The sequence below is a fragment of the Lutjanus erythropterus genome, chromosome 24 (assembly GCF_056507025.1).
Source record: "Lutjanus erythropterus isolate fLutEry1 chromosome 24, fLutEry1.hap2, whole genome shotgun sequence".
NCBI classification, from domain to species: Eukaryota; Metazoa; Chordata; class Actinopteri; order Lutjaniformes; family Lutjanidae; genus Lutjanus; species Lutjanus erythropterus.
In genome coordinates this window covers 17,177,590-17,199,600 of record NC_139340.1, presented here as the reverse complement: position 1 = coordinate 17,199,600, position 22,011 = coordinate 17,177,590, and the positions used below count along the sequence as shown (strand labels likewise).

Here is a 22,011-nt window from a genome sequence, read left to right as displayed (position 1 = left end):
TGCAAACATCAAAGGAACTTTATACATAAAAGTTTTCCCATTCTCTTCAGTGAAACAGCTGTTTTGATTTATAAACTGAATGATTCACAAATGAACCACAAACCGATCAAGAGAATGAATGGTGGTTTCAAAAACCTTTCAAGATGAGACTTGCTAAACAGATTTTTCTGCTTCTGACAAACATTTCATTTCATTTCATATCAGAACAGAAGACACAACAGTATTTTTCAACATAAACTAGTCACTGATGCAGTTTTGTAATAAATAAATAAATATATGTTTAATAAAAGTTTGTTGCATTGCAAATTGTTTAGTTCTTCGCCTTTGACACTGAAATATAGAGACTGAACAGCATCTGTAACATCTGTACACTGACTGAAATAAATATTACTAAAATATTATTGTAACCAATTCATGTTTTCACAATACAAAAAGCAAACACTAATTTATGAAATTTAAATCATTCTAAAATGTTGCAACCATCCCTCGATCACGCTGCAACTGTCCCCAGGGTTGGGGTCATTTGCAACATATGAATTCTTGCATTCCAATAAATATTGTGAACATATGTCATATGTGATCATCTTTAAATGATAGGGGTAATTAGCTATCAGATGTAAGTTTAATATGCAAATATTTGGTCAGTTTTGTGCAAACAGCCTCTGAGAAAATGAGAGCAATGTAAAAAGAGTTGCAGCCGTCCCCAGTCTCCCCTACTATGTGACTTTAATGATTTATGCATGCAAGGTAATTGAGTCAGTTAACTGCTTTTCGTTGTAGTTTTGTTTATTTAATCGGGCTAAAACGCCACTGACACTGTGAAGGTCCAGAGCCCTCACGTGCGTGTCAACAAGAGGCGCGCGCCTGTGTTTGTGTTGTGAGTTTGAGCAGCTGATCTGGATTCAGCACTCTGGACAGCGCCAGCTCTCATTCAAACCACTGCAGCATTTTCAACCCGCCATGAGAGCCAGACAGTCCAGCCTTTTATCATTTCTGCGGTCTTTTCAGTGCAGACCTACATTATATAAACCACGCAGAACTCAATTCAACAACGTTTTAAATCTAATAATTTAATTAACTGCTTGATGATTCTTCAAACGCGACAAAACAGGCAATTATAAAGGATAGGACTTCATTCAGATTGAGTGCCAGACTATAATATTCAAGCCGAACTGACTAGAAGACCCCGGTGTTACAATGGAGTCATGCAACAGGTGTGTACATTTGCCGATACAGAAGGCGGCAGTAAACTGACAGATTTTTGGACGGAGTTTGGTGTAACGCCTATTTGACACAAAGAAGGGCGCGCTCGCAAAACAGCAGCGAAGAGACAAAAGCTTCGTGGTGATCTCGTGCCCATATCAGTGACGGCATCTCGCCGCCGTAACCCCCTCCCCAAATGTTGCCGGTTACGGTTCATACCCAGTCAGTCCAGATGCTGACGGTGTGGGAACCACGTGTCTACGTAACTGCAAGCATCTCCTGTAAGTAAGGCTATATCAAGTTGTACGTGCAAACCGGAGGTAACATTTTGCTTCAGAATAAAACTCGGTGGCAAATCTAAGAAAATTAACTTTTTAGTTTATTCTATTCTACTCTGTCTTATGCAAAGCTGCATTTTGGGGGCCTGTTTGTTTTATTTGACATATGCGGGGAGGTTTTGCAAGAAAACGTAAGTAAATGAATATTTGTGACTAATATTTATTTTCCTGATTCTTTTTATTTGATTGTTGAAACAAATGTTTTTTGTCCTGATAATTTAAGTTAATAAATATAGATAACTAATAAGGAAACGTTATTTTGCTCCCTAATTTGGGGGAACCTTGTTATCATGAACTCTAATTTAAATTTCAATGAACTCCACATTTCTTCTTTCTTTCTTTTACATATTTTTTATACTGCTTATTTATCAAAATACATTGATAAGGGTGCTTTTTATTCAAATTAGGCTAAGCATTGTAAGAAAATAACAGTGGATATAAGAAAATATTACCATACTAAAATACTGTTCCATATCAAAGTAACATGAACGATATTAGATAGTTTTATTTATTATTATACAATAGGACTGTGTAGCGAGATTTAGATATGGTTTCCTTTTTGTTACTCATAAAAAAACATTTAAAATTATAAACATGAGAGTGGTTGGGGATACATATAAAAACAAACTGTTTTAAATGTGTTTTACAGTCAAAATATGTTTTATTTTGAAGCTGTCAACCGGAACAGCTGCCTACTTTAATGTCTCACGCTTTCTCGCTGGTCGGGGGTATAGATAGTCGGTGCACCTCCTCGCGTCCCACCGGCCGTCGGTCGTCTGGAGCGCTGCTGAGGAAGACGCTGAAGCACGAGAGGAGCGCGAGAGGAGCACGAGCCGGACCAGCTCTTCTTCTTCTCCTTCTTCTGCTACTACGACTTCTTCTCCGTTTAGTTTGTGGAGGCAGCAGAGCCATTAAGTGCAGCAGCTTTTCATCAGCAAGGTGAGGAAGAGGAGGAGGAGGAGGAGGAGGAGGAGGAGAGAGGAGAGGAAGAGGAGACAGACAGACAGACAGACAGACAGACAGCAGTATCTTGGCGCATTGGAGCTTATGGATTATTGAGAAGTGGAGGCCGAAACGCGGATGAAATATTCATGGTGACTTTTTAAAGAGGAAAACAGAGAGCGCGAGAGCAGCAGAGATTCCCTGCAGTGATTCACCTGCCCGCTGCACGCGCTCCCACTGACCACAGGATTCTGCATCTGTGTGTGTGTGTGTGTGTGAGAGAGAGAGAGAGAGAGAGTGTGTGTGTGAGTGTGTGTGAGTGAGGGAGTGTGTGTGTTTGGACAGGAGCCCCCCTGCTGCAGTACTTGCCTGCTGTACGGGTACAGGGATGCCACCGACTTTCTGACGGACACCCGGTCTCCGCACCCCTCCTCCCCTCCTCCTCCTCCTCCTCCTCCTCCTCCTCCTCCCCTCCTCCCGGACGGACGGACTCACCGACCCCCCTGCCATCCCCACTAATATGCAATGGTTTTTTGTGCAGAAGCCGACAGCTGCCGCGTACCGCCGACTTCACGCTAGCGCCGCCGCATGCCTGTCCGCCGCTGCCGCTCCTCTCCCCGCGCCGCGCGGCAGACGACGCCATTTGAAGAGGAGCGCTCGGGGGCTTTTCACGCCGCGGCGGCCGCGCGGCAGCAGCAGCGACCGCTCCTCCGCCGCTGAGGACCACCGGCCGCTGGGGCAGCCCGAGGCGGAGACCGCGGAGAGAAGCGCCGCAGCGGTTGCTCTTTTCCTGCCGCACGGGGACGACGTCGACGCGGAATACGTGCGGCTGCTGGTCTCTGGGCTCGTGGAGGAGGAACCGGGCGAGAAACCGGGCGACGAGCCGGGCTTCCTGCTCTTATTCTTGTCTATGGTGCAGATTGGGGGGCCAAAGCACCGCCGAACTGAGCCCAACAGCTGGCCGGCTCTGCTGGCATGCAAACAGGGGGGCAGACCAGCCCCCATGCGGTGGGTGAATTTTAGGCTGCCGCATCCGGAGCGCCTCTCCACCTCCTCTTCCTCCACCTCCTCCTCCTCTTCCTCCTCCTCCCCCGTCTCGGCCAAATCCATGCGGTTTATTTGGAACAACATTTTCAGCAAAGGATCGCATATGCTGCAGTGTCTTTGTGGCAGGAGCCTCAAGAAAAACAAGAACCCAACTGGTGAGTTTCTTACGTGTGAGTGTGTTTCTCTGTCTGTGTGCGGGTGTGGGTGTCATAGAGAAAGACTTTGTTGCGTGTGTGTGCGTGTATTCGCTGCACTGTGCGACTGCTTGCTGGTGTTTCTCTGCAATCGCAGTTGTGCAGCAAGTGAGTGCATTACGGGGGGGGGGGGGGGAGGAGGGAGGAGAGGGGGGTGCAGAGGGAGGCGGGAGGGGGGGGGGGTGATAACTTATTAGCACAGAAACTGACTACAGTGGCAGTGCGTGCAGAAAAAGGAGTGCGTGCGTGCCGTGCGTGGCAGAGATGCTGCAGAAAATCAAGTCTAATGCAGCATGCAGACCCGTTCAGGCTCCAGTAACCTGCATGATTAAACAGCACATGGCCTTATTTAGACTTCCACTGTGGATCTTCATACTGTCAGATAGAAGTGTGTGTGTGTGTGTGTGTGTGTGTGTGTGTGTTTGTCTTCTGGCTGCAGACATTTCAGTCAGACTGTGTGAACACAAGCGTCAAGACTGACTGTGATGTTCAGCAGACTGACTTTAAGTCGACATACAGTGTTTATAGCAACTTTTTGCACTCAGGTGAGCTGTTAATTATGTCCAGCATCAGGTTTGATCCTCTCAGAGGACATGTCCATCTTCTAAAGTTGGATTTGTGTAGGGGAGACCAGGGATGGTAGTCACATTTTCTGTTTGAGCATCAGTAAGTCAGTGGTTGTTCATACTAGATCTCTCAAACTGTGACACAAACACACATTTGTCTGTCATATAAGTCAAGTATATATATCTATATATATATATCTATATATATATATATATATATATATATATATATACTTGACTTATATATATATATATTAGATAAGCTTGAGTCCTTCAGTTCAGTTCTGTGAGTTAGAAAGCCAAAGAAAATATTTCAAATGGAAATGAAATCAAATTAATTAGTTGCAACATTAATTATGACAACATCATTAAGCATCATTAACTTTTACTGTAAAAAGTTTATACAACAATTTTTGAAATACAATTTTGTTGAGTTTATCAAATTATGTCAACAAAACTTTGGTAGTTGATTTAAAAAACTTTCTCAAAACTCAAAACACTTTTCGTTGGGCTCAAACTCTGTTACAACGGTCCCCATCCCACACAGCCATTATGCAGCTAACTGTTTTAGCATGTGTGCTTGAAGGCAGCAGGAATGCAAAATGCAAATGCAAATGCAAAAAAAAAAAAATAATTCTTAGCTCTTCAGTTCTTGTGTGATTTGTTAAACTGACAGTGTTGCAAGTAAGCTGGTGTTACAACACTCCCCGGTCTCCCCTACACATGTAACTTCAAAGATCAGGGCTGGGACAGCCGTCTGTCACATGTCCCCGGCTGTGTTCATCAGCAGGGTGCAGGGCTGATATAATTAAGAGTGAAATTCACTTTAATCCAGCAGCAGCAGGTCTTTTGATTCTCTTAGTCATGCTCTCCAGAGGGTTCAGGACACATTTAGATTCGCTAAAAGCTTTGACCAAACTGAAGGGTTTGCTTTGTTTTTCGCTCTGGGTGAGAGCAGGACAGAGATTGACATTGGCTTTGCAGCAGGAAATGGACATTGTTGACATTATTGGCATATTGACACTGCATCACAGAGCCGGCCTCTGAATCCTCATCACAGCGTTTAGAGGGCAACAGCAGCTCCCCCGGGGCAACTTTTTGAAGTCAGATGGCAGTCAGATACGAGGTCTTTATGAACAGATGTGATCTCTGAGCTGTGTGGTCTTTATGTAGCCTAGTTTTTGGACAGTAGTTTTGCATTGTTTGGGGAAATAATGGATAACTTTATCTCTAAAACCATGAGAGAAGTTTAGCTTATCAATGTATATTCAGTTGAGTACAGTGCAAAGACAAGATATGTAATGTTCAAACTGATTTTTGTAAATATACACTCATTCTGGATTTGATACCTGCAACATGTTCCAAAAAAGTTGTGACAGGAGCCTGTTCACCACTGTGATATATCATTTTTTCTTTTAACAAACAGTTTTGAAAGTGAAATTTTATCATTCTTGCTTGATATACGACTTCAGGTGCTCAACAGTCCGGGTTCTCTGTTGGGAAAAACTTTCCGCCTCTCTCTGCTGCCTGTATCGCTCTGATAAGACCCTCCCACCAAGCCCACAAGTTCAAGAAAGAGAAAGAGTGGGTCGCCCTGTGAAACCTCAGGCCTCGCAGGGCTTCACCAAGACCCCGGTCCCTTTCGCTGCGACTTGCTTCTTAAAGAAGCCCCTCTGGCGTTTCATGGCCCCGGGGCAGAGCGCCCCAGGCCTCAAAGGCAACTGTGATGCCATCTAGCAATGGGATGAGAGGCCAGCATACCACACACACACACACACACACACACACACACACACACACACACACACACACACACACACACACACACACACACACTGTTTCCCATCAAAAGTTATTCCCCACTGTTTGTCACAAAGGTGTAGAACTGGACAGAGAAGCTTAGTGTTTTTATTATCGTGACAAAACACCAGTGATAATTATAAATGCAAATGAAAGTATCTGCAAGTTTTGAAACATTGCATCTCCCCCTCATTATGCTTCACATTGGTATAGTCCACTACTTAACTAGCCTAGCCACGGTTCTCTGATTTCTATCTATTATTTTGTCATTCATGTCAGTCATGTAATTCTTATGCATGCTCTGACAGTGGCATTAAATATCCACCCTTAGTTTGCTATCAGAGGTCTAGTTTTCTCTACGACCACTTGAATAACTTTATGCTAAAAGGTTTTCCTGCAATTTTTGCGCAAAAAATACTGCCTATCCCGGCTTTAAGCTTTAATATATCCAAAATTAAACTTTTTTCTGAGGCAGCATCAAGTGGCATTTAGAGGAAATAAGCAAAACTGTGTTTTGTTGTTGTTTGGAGTGATGTTCAAGTGGAGAGTTTAGATGAAAGGTTGTTTTAAAAAGTTCCATCAACTCTGTCCTGCTACCATGCACTCTATTTACATCAACAAGCCTGTTTACTCTCTGCTCAGAGTTAGTTTAGTCCAACATTTTCATTATGTGGGCACTTGAGTTTTTTCCCTAAGTCCTTTGCTGTATTTCTCTGTACATTAACACTGTCATGTGATGAATCAGAGGAAACACTCAGCGCTGAAAAAAACACAAAACTAAACAAAATAACACTGAGTGGATATTCTGATGGTGTGATGAGGTCAAACACATTAATGCTGTGTCTTCTCTTTGTCCCCGAGTGCTGAAGAGTCATTTTTCCCAGAAGTTTGAGTGATTACGAAGCACTGTCCCTCCGGTTTGGAGCTGATGTGTAAAAAGGACAAACACGTAATAAATCAAAAAACTGTATAAACACTGACTGCAGCATAGCTTTGGTCGGTGGTGTGACACAGCGTGTGCTGCAGCAGCACAATCATCACCTCGACCACGTCTATACCACTCTGTGAACGCCGATCCGCTCACTCAACTGAAAAGTTCATCGTAAACAGCCTGCACTCAAAACTTTAACTGCACACAGTAAATCGTTTTGAGCTGGTTCAGCTTAAAATGTAAGTTAACTGAACTTAGGTTGAGTGATTAGTTGAAAATCTTATCTGAGTTTTGTCAAATCAGTTGAGTTAAACTTGAGCAAACACTCTAAACTCTATATCTATAAACAAATCTGACTTTCTTTTCTCAGTTTGGTTATACAAACTTTTTCAAACAATGTTCAAATGCAGAAAATCTATAATTTATTCAAAGATACGGTGTGTTTCCTGCTAGCCATTGCCAGCTGGGTGCAAGCTGCTATAACCTCCAAGAAGACGCCAAGAAAAACATGAAATATGTCCGGATTGTACGTCAAAGAGTGAAGAAGGAACTTGGCAAACCTGACTAAACGTATAGTAAATAAAACTTCAACACTGCCATGTTATTATGTTCAAGCTGTAAATATCTTCAGGAGAGCACATCTATCAGAGTATCAGATACTCTGTGACATTTTCTACATAATTATATGTTTTGTCTTCATCATTCACTGATATTAAGAATGATTCAACGGTTCACGGGAGGCTGGTGGGTATTTCCTGGGAAATGCATTTGTTCTTTATAAAAGAAAAAATAAAGACAGCCTGTCTGAAATCTGTGGGAAAACACTGGAGCAGCGAGTCTTTAGCACCAAAGATAAACCTCTAATCTTGCAGATTAAAGGTGGAAACAAACAAAACAAAACCAATATTGATGTGTTGGCGCAGGTGAAAGGACTAATTTACTTCACAGTCCTGAACAGTTGTACTAACTGGAAAATTTTCACAGCTCCTTTTCACCGCCTGCCAACACGCCACTGCCTGCAATTTACAAAGAGTCACGTGACTGGTTGTGTTTTTAGTGTCCTCTGGGCTCTGTGTTTCTGCTTTAATTCCCTGTCTTTTTTTTTATTGTGCTCCTCTTTGCTTATTTGACGAATTGGCTTGAAGCTAGACTCTGGTTTTATGAGAGAAAATGTGCACTGCTCTGATACATAAGCAGGGATATTTTCTATCTTAACTCATAGTTACCCTCCACTTTCAAACTCCTGTTTTATGTCTAATAAAAAAAGGATATGTCTGATATGCTGCACTATATTTATCCTATATATACTTTCTGAGTGTGAATTTGATTTAAACTGTGATTTAAACAATCAGAGCTCAAAGTCTTCTTACAGGAGCTTACAACCACATCTCTTGCTCTTCACCACCGCCTGGAGTTGGTGCAGTTTTCATCACACAAACTAAAACTTTGGTCCTTTGATATGATGAGAGTTTATCACTTTTAATATGTGCAATACCTACTTCCTACGTGCAATGGTGTGCACTCAGCTGTTAAGTTGATTTACTGCTCTTTAATTATTTTAATGCATGCAGTGTTTCTATTTTTATATTTCCTCTTGTTTATATTCATACTTTTAGTATTTTCCTTCTATTTAGTATTTCTTCTATTTTGCTATTTTGCACTTTGCTGCTGTAACACTGCAAATTTCCCTGTTGAGGGACTAATAAAACTTTGCCCCTTTGAAAGCTACCAACAAATGAATGAATTAAATAAAAATAGCTAATATTTGCTTCTCAATTTGCTTTTCTCCTTCATGGAACTGCAACTTGAATACCTTTAGTTTTTTATGCATTTTGTGACAGTGTGAAAGTATGCATAGGACTGATACATTTGTAGTGATCACATTTAATTAGGTTCTTGACATTTTATAGATTAAATTGATTAGAAATTAATAGAATGATGTTGTTTGGCCACAGTGATGCTGTGTAAATAGATCAATGCAAGTGGCTGCAAACAGAAGTCCAGAAACTCGGCTTTTGCATGTGTGGATTTGTCATGTGAGGTGATTAGCTAATGAAAGAACATCTCACTCACCCAGCCGCACACACACACACACACACACACACACACACACACACACTGGGATTAAGAAGAACGGTACGTACTGTACACCATCTTTGAGAGAAACAAGTGAGTTCCCAGCAGCGTCCTGCAGCCGGGCTCCAAGATTTACAGCAGCCGGCACAATTGAGCTGCATGTCACTTTCTCTTTTAATTAACGAAAAGCGTATGAACTCTCTCCCTTGGCATTTTGGTGTGTACGTGTGTGTTTGTGTGTAAATGCACACAGCAGTTGGTGGTGAAATATGGAGCTGCTGTAGATGGGGAAGAGGCAGAGTTAAGCTGACTCAGCACTTGTTGGCGTTTTTCCTCTGAATTGCACTATTTAGTGAAGGTCCACTGGGAAGCAGAAATACAGCTTTGTCTAGTGTGTGTAGATGTGTGTACGTACGCATGTGTGTGTGTGTGTGTGTGTGTGATTCAACAGGAAACAAGCTAAAGGTTTCACTTTCTTTCTTACTACAGCTGCTGTTGTTAGTTTTGGCTGACTTTTGCTTCTAATCCGTATCATGCATTTCTGTTCGGATTCTGAAATTTGCAAAATAACCAAATTAAAGATTAAAGCCCTACGAGCTCCCGAGATAGGCCTACTGCAATATTCATCACACTTCACAATATCAAAGTGTTGGGACGGAACAAGCAACATCAATGATTCAGCTATTTTTAGCGGCGCTGGGATTAAAAAACATTTTGTCCCAGAGATGGAAACACGGGGAAAGCCACAGCCTGGTGGTCATTAAAATATATAAAGCCGATCTTCATTTGGTGCAGGAACGTGCTCGATCGACAGATTAGAGTTTGATCAAATCAGAGGTTATCAAATCATGAAGCAATCTGTCAGTTGTTTCAAGTAATTCACACTGAAAATTCATTAGGAAAGTCAAGAATCTCTAAGGTTTTTAGCCCTGCCCCATTTCTGGACACCTGTGGTTGCCAGATATATACAGGTTTATAATACAATACAGCTCCCAGGGTTCCTTTCAAAGTAACACATCAGTCAACCACTGAGGCCAGAAAATACGCCCTGAGTGGCTCATCTGTCGAAAGAGGAGAGAAACCAGTGTGTATGTTACAGTACCCCAAATAAACTGGGGGCTGAGAAGACAAATCACGTCAAGTTGTTGTATTAAAATAACAAATCATATGGATTCCCCTGCAAACTACAGACCTGTTGAATTGCTCCCACAGTTGTTGGACTTCAAATGGAAACCAAAATGCATCTGATACCAAAATCATGCATGACTGTTAAAGAGATTAGTTGAGTGAAGGACCAGAGGAATGTTTAATCATGACTTTAAAGAAAGATAACCACAGAGAGATTAATCTTAAATTCACCTGTGACATATATCTGTGTACAATGATGAGTTCAGGGCCCAGCGCTCCTGTATGGAGCCTTTTCTGTCAGAAACCGTGTGAATGAACCTCCGGTGTTGTAAATGGGACTCCCTCGGTTTCCTCCACATGAACCAGCATCGGTATCATTCATTGTTAAAAGGAATAAAGCGCAAAGTTACTCAATGTCTTGTGTCCCATGTGGCGTGACCCAGATAGAGACTTTCACCCTTTTATAGCACACGTAGGCGTGCACGTCCACGCACGCACACACACACACACACACACACGCCCGCTCACCTTCTCTGGAGAGTTACCATTAAGGCATCGCACTTTATATTTTATTCAAACACTGGAGTATAGCAGTGGGGTTCGTGCCAGCTCCGATCTGTCTCTGTAAGTGAAAGGCCACACACACACACACACACACACACACACACACACACACACACACACACACACACACACGCTACACATTTATGCTATTTAAATATATTGTATCTAAAAAATGTATAACAGTGGATGAGAAATATTTACGTCATGTTTTCCTCAAGCTTGCAACAAAGTAAATCTGTGTCCCTCTCTGTCTCTGTTTCTCAGTTGCGTGCTGTTACATTGTCCAAAGGTGATGAGTTGACAAAATAGTGACAGACATCATAGTGATGTGTGTCCTCTGAGGTCACATGGAGGCTTTTGGTGCAGCAGTTCTCTAATATGCCCCCTTTATGTGCATGTGTGTGTGTGTGTGTGTTTGAGTGGACTCATTAGCTCATGGCCTCGTCGTCCAGATGCACTGAGTCTGCAGAAAGACATTATGACTTTGGCTGCTTTCGTCTGAACTCTCATGTACGTCACACTTCACACACACGTACACACACACACACACACAGTCTCACATAAGCTGTCAGCTCATCACATCACAAACACGTACACTGCAGTCACACAGGTCATTTATATAATCAGACCAGAACAAACCAAACTAAACTGAGCTTTGCAGGTAAAAAAGCCAAAAATGATTCAGTGTCTCTTATGTAATATTCACAGTGCTAAATTTCCGTGACTTCTGCTGATGTCTTATGGACATCATATTCTAAAATGTTCTGTTAAAGCAGCTATAACCAATATTTTTATAATAACAATGGATCAAATGATAATGTGTAATGTGAAAGGGCAACTTTTTGGCAGCTTTCAGCATTTCCTGCATTTCCTGCTGAGTCCCTGGGCCTGAAAACCTCCTTTTTCTCGTGGTCCAAAGCTGTGCTAGCGGTGTCAGCAACAACACGACACTGGCGCTCCAAGCTCCAGAGTAGAGTCAGCTAAGCTAGCTAGCTCAGGGCAGGTACTGTAGCAACATGTAAAGCTACCTGTCCATCTGTAAATCACAGAGTCGAGGCAAAGCATCCAGAAGCCAAAAGAGGGAAAAACCAGAAAACATTTTCTCCACAAAAAATGATCCTGTTTTACCAAAATCAGTGACATCACTGGAGGTGTGTGATGCAACCCAAGTTATATTGCATGTAAGAGGAATGAAAGAGGCAGTGATCACCCAGTGATCAGTGTGGCATCAGAATGATTTTGAAGCTGCTGAAATAGTTATGCATAATGTTGTTTTAAATCAGTAATAGCTAAGTTTAGCACTTGTGCAGGGAGCTGCAGCTAATGGCAGTGGCATGAGAGCATCAGCAGAGTAACAGTGAGAAGTGTCAGGTTATAATCGGTGTGCTGCACACCTGCAGGAATATAAATGGAAGCCAAATAGGAAGTGAATGAACCACTGATGGAGACGTTTCTGCTCATGCAAACACTATACTACATATCCTACTTCAGCAGAGTTGCAATTTTCTTAAAATAATTCTCAGTTAATCAAATTACGCACAACCAATTGACATAAAGTGAGTTTGGGAGCCTGGCAGTCTGAGGCTCAAGGCCATCGCATGCTTTGCTAATCCAGTATTGGCTAAATTTATGTAACAGAAAAGGGAGGAAAGGGTAAAGCCGCTGCTGAATGTAGATTTAACACAATTACTTTGGTAGAAAGCAGTTCCAGTGACTTGTTTGGCCCATCCAGGGCGACTGGGGCATTATTTTTGAAAAGACAAGTTGAATTTGAAATGTATTCATCAATGTGAGCATATTTTGACATTTCTCTTCAACACAAGCTGGTTTATAAAGCTTTAAACTTTCATACAAGTCATTCTAGAGTGAGTGCACCACAGAATTTCATTATTTCCTTACATGTGTCCACGAGAAATGTTTCGCCATCTGTTGCATTTCTGTTTTTTAGAGGTCAGTATTGAGGTAATTGAATGCAGTTATTGAAGGGTGTCAAACAAAAAGAAAACCTCAGGAGAAGTCAGGGCTGTTGATTACAGCGTGACTCCGCTCAGCAATGAAACACCGTAATTTTCAAAATGAAGCAATGAGGCAAGAGACGAAAGGTGAATGAAGGCATGTGTGTGTCTGCGTGTGTGTGTTCGCGTGTGTGTGTGTGTGTGTTTGGACAGCTCTCGCTCCAGGTTTCTGTCAAGAGAGAGTGAGTGCCGAGTGTTATTTTTCCAAGTGCACTTAAAAAGCGGCGGGGCATCAAGGGCTCCACTAAGAAGTGTTTTCACAGACTGAATGATAAGAAGCAGAGAAACACTTGACAACAACTCAGTCTCTCTCTGACTCGCTGCATAAAATGTGTTTAATTGGCTGCGCTGGAGACGCCAAATAGTCACTGTATTATACAGTGCTACAGTATTAAAGGATAAGACTGGTGATATGCTGTATTTTTCTTTGACAAAATAATCCCAACTCATGGTGCACGTACTCCGAGCTTTTCCCAGAGCTTTCAACCTTATTACACAGACGTCGTTATGCAACCTGGCTGGCTGTCATTCATGCACAGCACTTTTTTTTTTTCTTAACTTAAGTTCAATCTTTACCTAAGAAAAGGTACTTTGACAAAACAATCCCACATCAAGGTCTACTTTACTGAGTTTTCAACCATAGTTAAGTATTAAAGAAATGTACTTTAGTAATCCAAGTTGACAGAGCTTGAGGAAGTTCTTGTGCAAAACATTGCCTTAAAAGATAACGTCCTAAAAGACGATTAAAATATTTATTTGGAGCCTCATGACAGCGCCACACTTCAACCGCTGATTTAACATTTGAACTTGAGTATTTACTTCATGGAGAGGCTGTCAAGATGAACACTGACAAAATCCTGATGCATGATGTGAAATAATCTTATTATTATTATTATCAAACAAGCTCACAGTAATTAAAAATATATAAATCATGAGTGACGGGGAGCAGAAGAGGTGGGGTGTAATAACATCCATCTCCATGTTTTAAGAGCCAGTTCATTAAAGATGTTACACCATCTGTTTTAGGTTGTTTTTTAACTTAAAGAATCATGCAGCACTCACCTTAAAGGTGCAAGAAGAATGTAAGAATGTATTTATTTATTGTATTTCAGTGATATCTACTGAAGTTTGCATCCTGAGCAGGCAGCTCCTCCACGTCCTGCTTCCTAACTTTGACTTTGCATCTCAAAAGCTGACAGTCTGATATCTCATAGTTTATTATTTAGCATCAGGGTATTATGGCTCTACTTTGTAGATAGTTACGTTCCTTTCCAGCATTTCCAAGCTCTGCAGAATTACAAAAACTTATAACAAGTTAAGTGTCTGTTTTTACGCTCATGCTAATAATGCAAATGCCATAGTAGCTAGGCCGCAAAAAGTCCTGCAGAGGACAGGGGTTGATGAACGGATGAACGTCTTTCCCTGCCTTGATTAAGCAGTTTTAGTTCCCTAAACATAACCAAACATTAATTATAGTGGTGGCAGATCAGTAAACACTCACATAATTCCCTATCAGTCATTTTCACCAAACAGACAAAGAACTGAGTAGAAATATATTCAAACATCTGCTCTTTTTAGCCTTTAATTTTAAGAATAAGTGCATTGAATCAGATAATAAAGTTTAAATCGTTCAAAAGAAAAGTTAAATATAATGTAAAGATATATGATATAAAAGCTGTAGCTTTTTCTCAGCACCTCTTCTCTTTATCTCTGTTCTCCACTTCTTCCCTCCTCCTTTGTTCTACCTCTCCGTCACACACACTTGAGCTGACTTCTTCCCTCGTCTCTGTTAACCTTTTGCTTGATGACAGCCCTGCATGACATAATCGCCATATCTGTCCCGCTCGCCGTGTGTGTGTGTGTGTGTGTGTGTGTGTGTGTGTGTGTGTGTGAGGCCGCGCTGGGGGAGTCCAGGCGATTTAAGAAGTGAGTTTTCACGCAAGTTCAGCGAGCTGCTGTCACAGGTGTGTGAGTGTGTGTTAGGCATGGACTTTGAGTTTATACTGAAGGTAGCGGAGAGGAGAATAAAGGCTGCTTTGGGCAAAACTGAAGCAGGTAAGATTGTCTTTACGCTGGAAACAGCTGTGTGCATCTGTCCTGAGAGAAGAGAGAGCAGGATCAACATAAACCACCACTTCCTTTGACTCAAAAGAAAATCATGGGGACTCATGGGACTTATACCTCCTGCACCAACAAAAGTTAATCTGATCTAAGATGAATTCAAATTTAAAATGAGTAAATCAAGTTTTAAATTTAAGAATAGCTCAGTTGCATTAGTAAATCCAAGTTAATTGATAAATTAAATAGAGATTAATCAGTATGGAGGTGCTTGCTTACCCAAATTAAAATAAATGAATACATTAACCATTAACTTTCAGCTGCTCTGTAGTTCTTTAAAAAACTTTACATTGTTTGCTAGCTAGCTAAATGTTATGGTGGAATATAATTCATGCAGTCATCCAGATGTTCAGTTAATCAGTTTATCAGCTGTGGTGACATATTGACGCTTCCTGTCTCATTTTACATTCTTTGCAACTTTTCAAAAGTTTGCTGAAAATTCGTTTGACAGTTTGAAATGTTCCAAACGGGGAACAGAACTTCATTTTTCTTTGGTTGCTTAAATTCGCTCTTTTGAGCTTCAATTATATGGTCGGTTAAAATAATTTCAAGGCTGTGTGTGGGTGATGCAGGGGCAAACCACCAGCTCCTCTTTTATCCTTTGTTAACTTGAAATGAGGGCAGAATGACTCCCAAATAAAAAAAAAGCTGTGCGTTGTCACTTTGTGCTAAAGTAACACATCTTAAAAGAGACAAACTTGGTATGACCTCGTCGACTTCACTGTACAAAAACATTTTTAAAAGGCCCCCCCAGAAAACCCTGGATTGTTAGAACAAGCACTCTTTTAATGGGACAAAAGAAGCTGTAGTTTCTCAAAAGTCCAAAAATACCACCGAAATGCAGACAGGCAATGTTTAACTAATCCCACCCAGACAGGATTTAGTGCGCTATAACATGGATGAGTTTGATTTTTATGATTCCCAACGTGATAATTCTCACAAAGCCTTTAAATTTGGACTGCATGATAACGAGAATACACACTTACAACACACACAGACACACGATATAAGCTGACGTGCCTTTTGTAGTCGATGATAAGCCAGGCGTCACTGTCTGGCCGACTGTCTGGAGGACTGTATTATATAGCTGTCAATGATATGTGTGTGTTCGTGTGTGTGTGGTGGACAGATGAGGTCATGATGTTGCTTCCTTCCCAGCGAAGCCATTTTCTTGTGCAATTTGCTCGTCTCCTGCTTTGTTCTTGTGTGAGTCACGTGACTGAACTGTCTTTTCATATTCAGTATGTGTCACTCAGTTACAATCTGCAGCCAAAAGATACAGTGGTTTAGGTGTAGAGTGTGTGTAAACATTTTTAATCCATCAAATACTTCAAATCCTTTGCTTTAAAGGTGCAATATATGAAATGTGTAGTTTGAAACATCCAAAAATGACCAGAATGTGAAGAAATAACAGTGTTGATGTTATGTCAGAGACCTCTACGTATTGCATAGATATCAAATGGAGTTTGCTAACCAGCTGTTTCGTAGTTTTAGCTGGGAGATGTTTGCAAGTGGTGAGTTTGTTATGATCCACAAGCTCTCTCAGCTTTTTTTTTTAGTCTAATAAATAAACAAAATAAACTAACAAAATGTCAAGAAAGGAAATATTCTTACACATTTTTTACTTATTAAACAGAAAAATACAACCATATACTTTGTGAACTGAAGTTAAGACTAGATTAATTTCCTTGATAAACTCATAAACTTGACAAAAACTAAATAAAACTCGTTAAGATCATCTTGGTCAGTCTTTCCCTGCAATCATCAGTTCTGATTTGGTCAAAATAAACCCTGAATTCTCTGAGTTAGATGTTACACTCAGATGTATTGCACCTTTAAACTGTTACACTTGCTGAGTATTGTAGTTTCTAAGGTAGTTATAGCACACAAAAAAGGCTGTGTTAGTGAATTAAACATGAGGTGGAAAACACCCCCATGAATGCAAACACTGTCCCACGTGGGTCACCGTAGGTGATTATTCACTGGGCAAGCGATCTCTTTTTAAATCAGCAACATTTGGAGGAATATGCAGCCAAAGTAGAGCATGTTGACCCGCTCACACCACCGATTCAGGAGAAAATTTACAGCAAGCTTAAAGTAAAACAGTTGGGTTGGGGGTGGAGGACGGACTGAGAGGGTAAAGTCTGCTGACAACAGTTGGGCAGGACTGTGTATGTTGGACTGATTCAAACTAAACTGAAGGAACATGTCACCCAGTGCAACAGTGTGACTCACTGATAAGTTTTTAGACAACTATGGAACTTTAGATGAACATGCAAAATGCAAAATGCACAGGGAATTATTCACTTTTTATTCATTTAGAGACACACAAATTTTCTAGCATGTAAAGGGAAGGCACCCTTGATTGTATTTTTACATTTTGTCCACTAAAAAGGCATCCAGAGGGCACTTTTTCACATTTTGCCTATTTAAAGTGCACCCTATACAGTGGTCCAAAGTGGACACAAAAACACTCCCCTGGCGCTCCGAGTTTATTATAATTTTACCCGTCCGTCAGTGAAACTGAGGCGGAGCATCCAGAGGACATCCGAGGGAAAACCAGAAACATTTTCTGCAGAAAAATTTGATCCAGTCTCACCAAAATCGCTGACAAAGTTGTAGAAGTAATGCTGATGTTGTTGTTTTAAGGTAAAATAGTTGCATAATGTTGTTTTAAACACACTATTATTGAATAAAAAAGGAATACGGAAAAATTCTGATGAAAAATGCTTTTCATATTGTGTTTTGATGGTTAACACCAGTAATTAATGATCTGTGAAAAACCAGCTCTTGTGAAATGAGGAGATTGGGAGCAATTTCATGCCTTTTTGTCCAATTTGAAGTGAATTGTAATGCATGTTAACACTCTTTAAGGCCCTGGATAACAGACTCAGTTTTTTTTTTCAGTGCACAGGGTGGCTGTGCTGTATTTTTTTGTCTGCATTCTGTCTCACATTGTGCAGAAGCGTTGCTCTTAGATCTGATTTTTCAGTTTCACCTATCATCATTTCAGATTCAGTCATCTTAAGATTTTAAGGCAGCCTGGACACTAACTTTTTAGAAGTTAAAACAAATGAGTTTTTACAGTGTTCTGCAGCAATGTGTGTCTGTGGGTCTCTTCAGCGTCACTGTTTTCACCACCTTTTTACCCTGCCTGCTGTCCTGCCACACTATTATTTATCTAAAGGCGCCGATCTACTGTAACACCTCACATTTTGAGTTGATAAAGTTAGTTTTTATTGAATATGTTTTGTTGAGTAAGCCTCTTTTTTAGTCAAATCACAAGTGACCACAACAAGGCAAAGATCCCTCTCCAAAACTCCACCACCTGCTCCGTCATCCTCCGCCTCCTCCTCTATCTAACTGTGAACTTTCCTCCACAGAGAGGTGTGAGGAATAACAAGTTTGTTTTTTTTTTTTTCACAAGAAAATAGCTGAAATTAGTTTTTACTCAGACAATAGCTGACTGGAACTGCTGCCGAGAGAAATAAGCTTAAGTTGTTGCACAGCATGAGCAGGGCTGTGGGTGGCACTGAAAACAGTCTCTTTTGTTGAGTCTTTAAATGCTTAACAAAGTTTTATCTCGTGTCACAATATCTACCTACGCTCTGTTCCTGTTATTCAGAACCAAATTTGTGTCTTAATCAGCTGAACATACTGTACAGGAGCGTTTGAAAGCACGCGAAAATAATAATGAATCTGTCATCAAAGCTCCAATCTCCTTCTTTGGGAAAATATGCCGCACACTGACATATTGTCACTTCTGTCGTGCTGCAACTACAAAACAAAACATTTAAAACTTGTGTTAAAAATGTGTTAATCTGAAGTGTAAAGTCTTTTGTGTGCTGCCAGTCTGGTGACAGCGTTGCCCGAGACGTGACTGACTCATTACACAGAGGCGAGCAGGTTACAGTGATGCGAACATGCATCATTAAAGGACCAGTACGCTGAAAAGCGCTGCTGGCCGTGGAGCGGTGCGCTGGGAATTGTGGTTCAGCTGAGATTTGAAGAGCGCAGCTACGAGGGAAACCACTTCATTGCACTCTGGCTGAGAGTGCTTTCTGACCACTGCACACACACAACCACAGAGGGAGGGAGGGTAAATTAATTAGTATTGACAGATATATTAGATTTATCTGGCAATGGTTCAATCATTCTCCAGCACTACACTGCATTAAAGTGCACTGTACAGTGCTGCTCTGTATGTTACATCAGTGCTGCATCTCAGTATCAGCAGGAGATTGTGTTTTGTCACAAAGCTGTGAAAAACTGCAAATATTGCCCTTTTGAACCTGGAGGGTGTAAAATACATTTACCTGACAAAGACCTGATGTGACTTGAACACTTGGCTTCATGCAAGAACCACTAGAACAAACAGATTTGTTCTTAAGTGTTGTGCATGAGTGATCTAGGAGAACAATTTATGAGCTGTCCAGGCTTCTTGTAGAGTCATGTGCAGCTAGTTTGCTGTTAGCCCAACCGTTTTTCACTATTGATTGCATTTTTTCATCACTTTGAAGCGACTTTGAGTTTGAAAATCATAAATTACCATTAATTCTGCAACTCTGCAGAGAAATTGCTTCACATGCAGGTTTATGCAAGCAGCTGTTGGAACATCATCTGTGACTATTATGACATGTATTTTTCATCCATCTCTGAGTGAAAGAGACTCGGCCTCGACCTTCTCGTCCTGCTGCAGTCATCAATCACCTGCTCTAGCAGGACTTTTTTTTTCTTTGAAGCCATTTTCATATTGAGACATTTCTTCTTTATTTCAGGTAACAGGTTGTTTCAAATCGAACTCCTTCAAATATTCATGTGAACTGGCTTCAGCAGTGCTGGTGGCTGCGTCTGCATTAACGTTTGCAGGAGTTGATGACACTGAGCAATGCAGCGGCTCATCAGACAGTCAAATAATGATTTTTAAAACAATTAATTATAGACCAATTAGAAAATGCATCCTCTGTTTTTGGTTTGATTTAATTCGGGATTACACAAATGGAGAACATGACGTGCAGGTTGTTCTTAGCAAACATACACTAGACACTAATGAGAATGCGGTGCTGGCACACGCTTTTCACGTAGCGTTTAAATCCAGGTGAAAGCTGCAGCCTCACAGAAGTAAGCCATCAAATCCAGTCATGATGTGCCAGATGTGCAGGTTAAGTGGAGCCGTGTTTGGATAATAGGGACGGGATGAAGTGGAATCATGGCAATCTGCTTGACTGACTGCGCTGAATGATCTATTTAAAGAGAGTGTGACAAAGCATGAAATAACATGTGCTTTTCATACACTGCTCATAAAGGATGAATCTGTTTTTCTCTTATTTCTCTTATTTTTCTTTATATCGCTCTTTTTATTTCTTAAAAACTCTCCTCATGTTGTCTTTGACATTCATTTCATTGCTTGCTCTAGAGTTTCTCAACCCTTCATTTTCTCCTAAATCCTGCAAGACTTTTTATTAAATACTCAAACTCTAAACAACCTAAGACATAATGTGACAAAAGTTACGCAAAAACACAGTTTGTAAAAACAGAAACAAACTTAAAGTTGCAATATGAAAGCTGGATTCATAACCAGTCAAAAACTCTTTGCAGTAGCTTTAATTTTTAAATATTTTAAACAAAAAAAACCCTGACATTTTGCACCTTTGAGACTTCAGACTGTCACATTATATTTTCACATTATATAAACATATTTTTAAGCCCTGTGCCACCTCCACCCTGTTTTGACTTTTAGCACCTTCTTAATTCAAACTCTTGCTCGGAGGATTTCTCCCATCAGTCTCTGTTTTTATCTCTCCCCCATCCTCACACTTACACCCGCTCCATCTTCTCTCCCCGCTCCTCCTCCCATCTTCCTCCCCTGTAGTTCTGACTTTTTTTTTTTTTTGTGGCGGGGGGTGGGAGAGATCTGGAGCGATTATGTAACCGCTCTGACGCAGAAGTCTTCCATTTTCAACCGGTATCATTTTGCGTGGAAAATTGGCACTGGTGACTTGAGCCTCCTACAAATGAATACCTGCTCCAGCTGCTGCCTCTGACCTCTGAGCTCCCTGAGATCATCCAAAAATGGAGGAAAATGTCTCAAAAGATTAGATAGTATTTACTGAACCACGTCTCATAATACACATCTCTTCTTTTACCATAATCTTAAATAATAATGTAAAAATCCAGTAACTGTCAGCCAGAGTGGATGAAGTTCTGTTAGAGCTGACTTTGCAGACACATCCACCGTCTACGGTCTTTTTCTTTTTTACAGTTGGTCTCTCTGGGGAAAAGGCATGACTAACACGAATTGACTTTCACTGTTATGACTTCACACTTCAAAGTACCAACAACACCAGCAATATTAGAACAGCACTTCCCGAGGAAATCCCCCTTTAAAACGAGAGCTTTTAAAAGAGAGATCAATGGTAATATGTGAGGTGTTTTAGACGGACCACGGTCCATGAAGCAGGAGACTGAACTACTTTAACTTTGCAGACTGGAGTTTTCATGATACACTGATATTGATATTCTCACTAAAATAGCTGATGTAATCTACTTGAATCATCCTCTATCTTTACTAAAACTTAATTTAAAAGTACAACAAACTGACATGACAACCTTCATGCAGAATCAGGCAGAGCTGGTGCAGTTCAAATTATTATTTTTTTTTTAAAGTCAGAGTCAAGATGCTCAGCATTGCTCTGAATCACTGTGACTTAAGCTGCAGGGGTGAAAAGTTATAGTGAAGGTTATTCTCTCACCCAGAGGAACTCTCAGGTACCAAAATTTGGCACTTGTTGATTTAGCATGGATTGGTACCTGTTCAGTACCCTTAAAGATCAGAACCCAACCCTCCTGAAGAAGCCTGAAGTTGAGAGAATGATGCACTTTTCAAAACGATGCCAACTGACTCATGTCATGTTTGCACTGCAGTGAGTCCAAAAATCCTAGCAGCGACACACATGCACTCCTCAGGCTTATTTACAACAACTGAACGGTTTGGTTTAATCCCAAATATCACCTTAACATCTGCAACGGCTTTCAGAGTCTTATGCAACTGTATGTCAACCAAAACAGGAGTCCCACGAGGTCAAATGG

General features: G+C 40.9%; 1 protein-coding gene across 1 annotated transcript in view; it reads left to right on the top strand.

Moving 5' to 3' along the window:
- Positions 1-2,757: 2,757 nt before the first annotated feature.
- The window catches only part of LOC146304914 (fibroblast growth factor 14-like), a 68,376-nt gene continuing 49,122 nt past the window's right edge, over positions 2,758-22,011 (top strand). Inside the window, exon 1 of the mRNA XM_084713540.1 lies at positions 2,758-3,685. Within this exon, the coding sequence (XP_084569666.1) occupies positions 3,004-3,685 (682 nt within the window). The 5' untranslated portion in view covers positions 2,758-3,003. The remainder of the gene's footprint in view (positions 3,686-22,011) is intronic.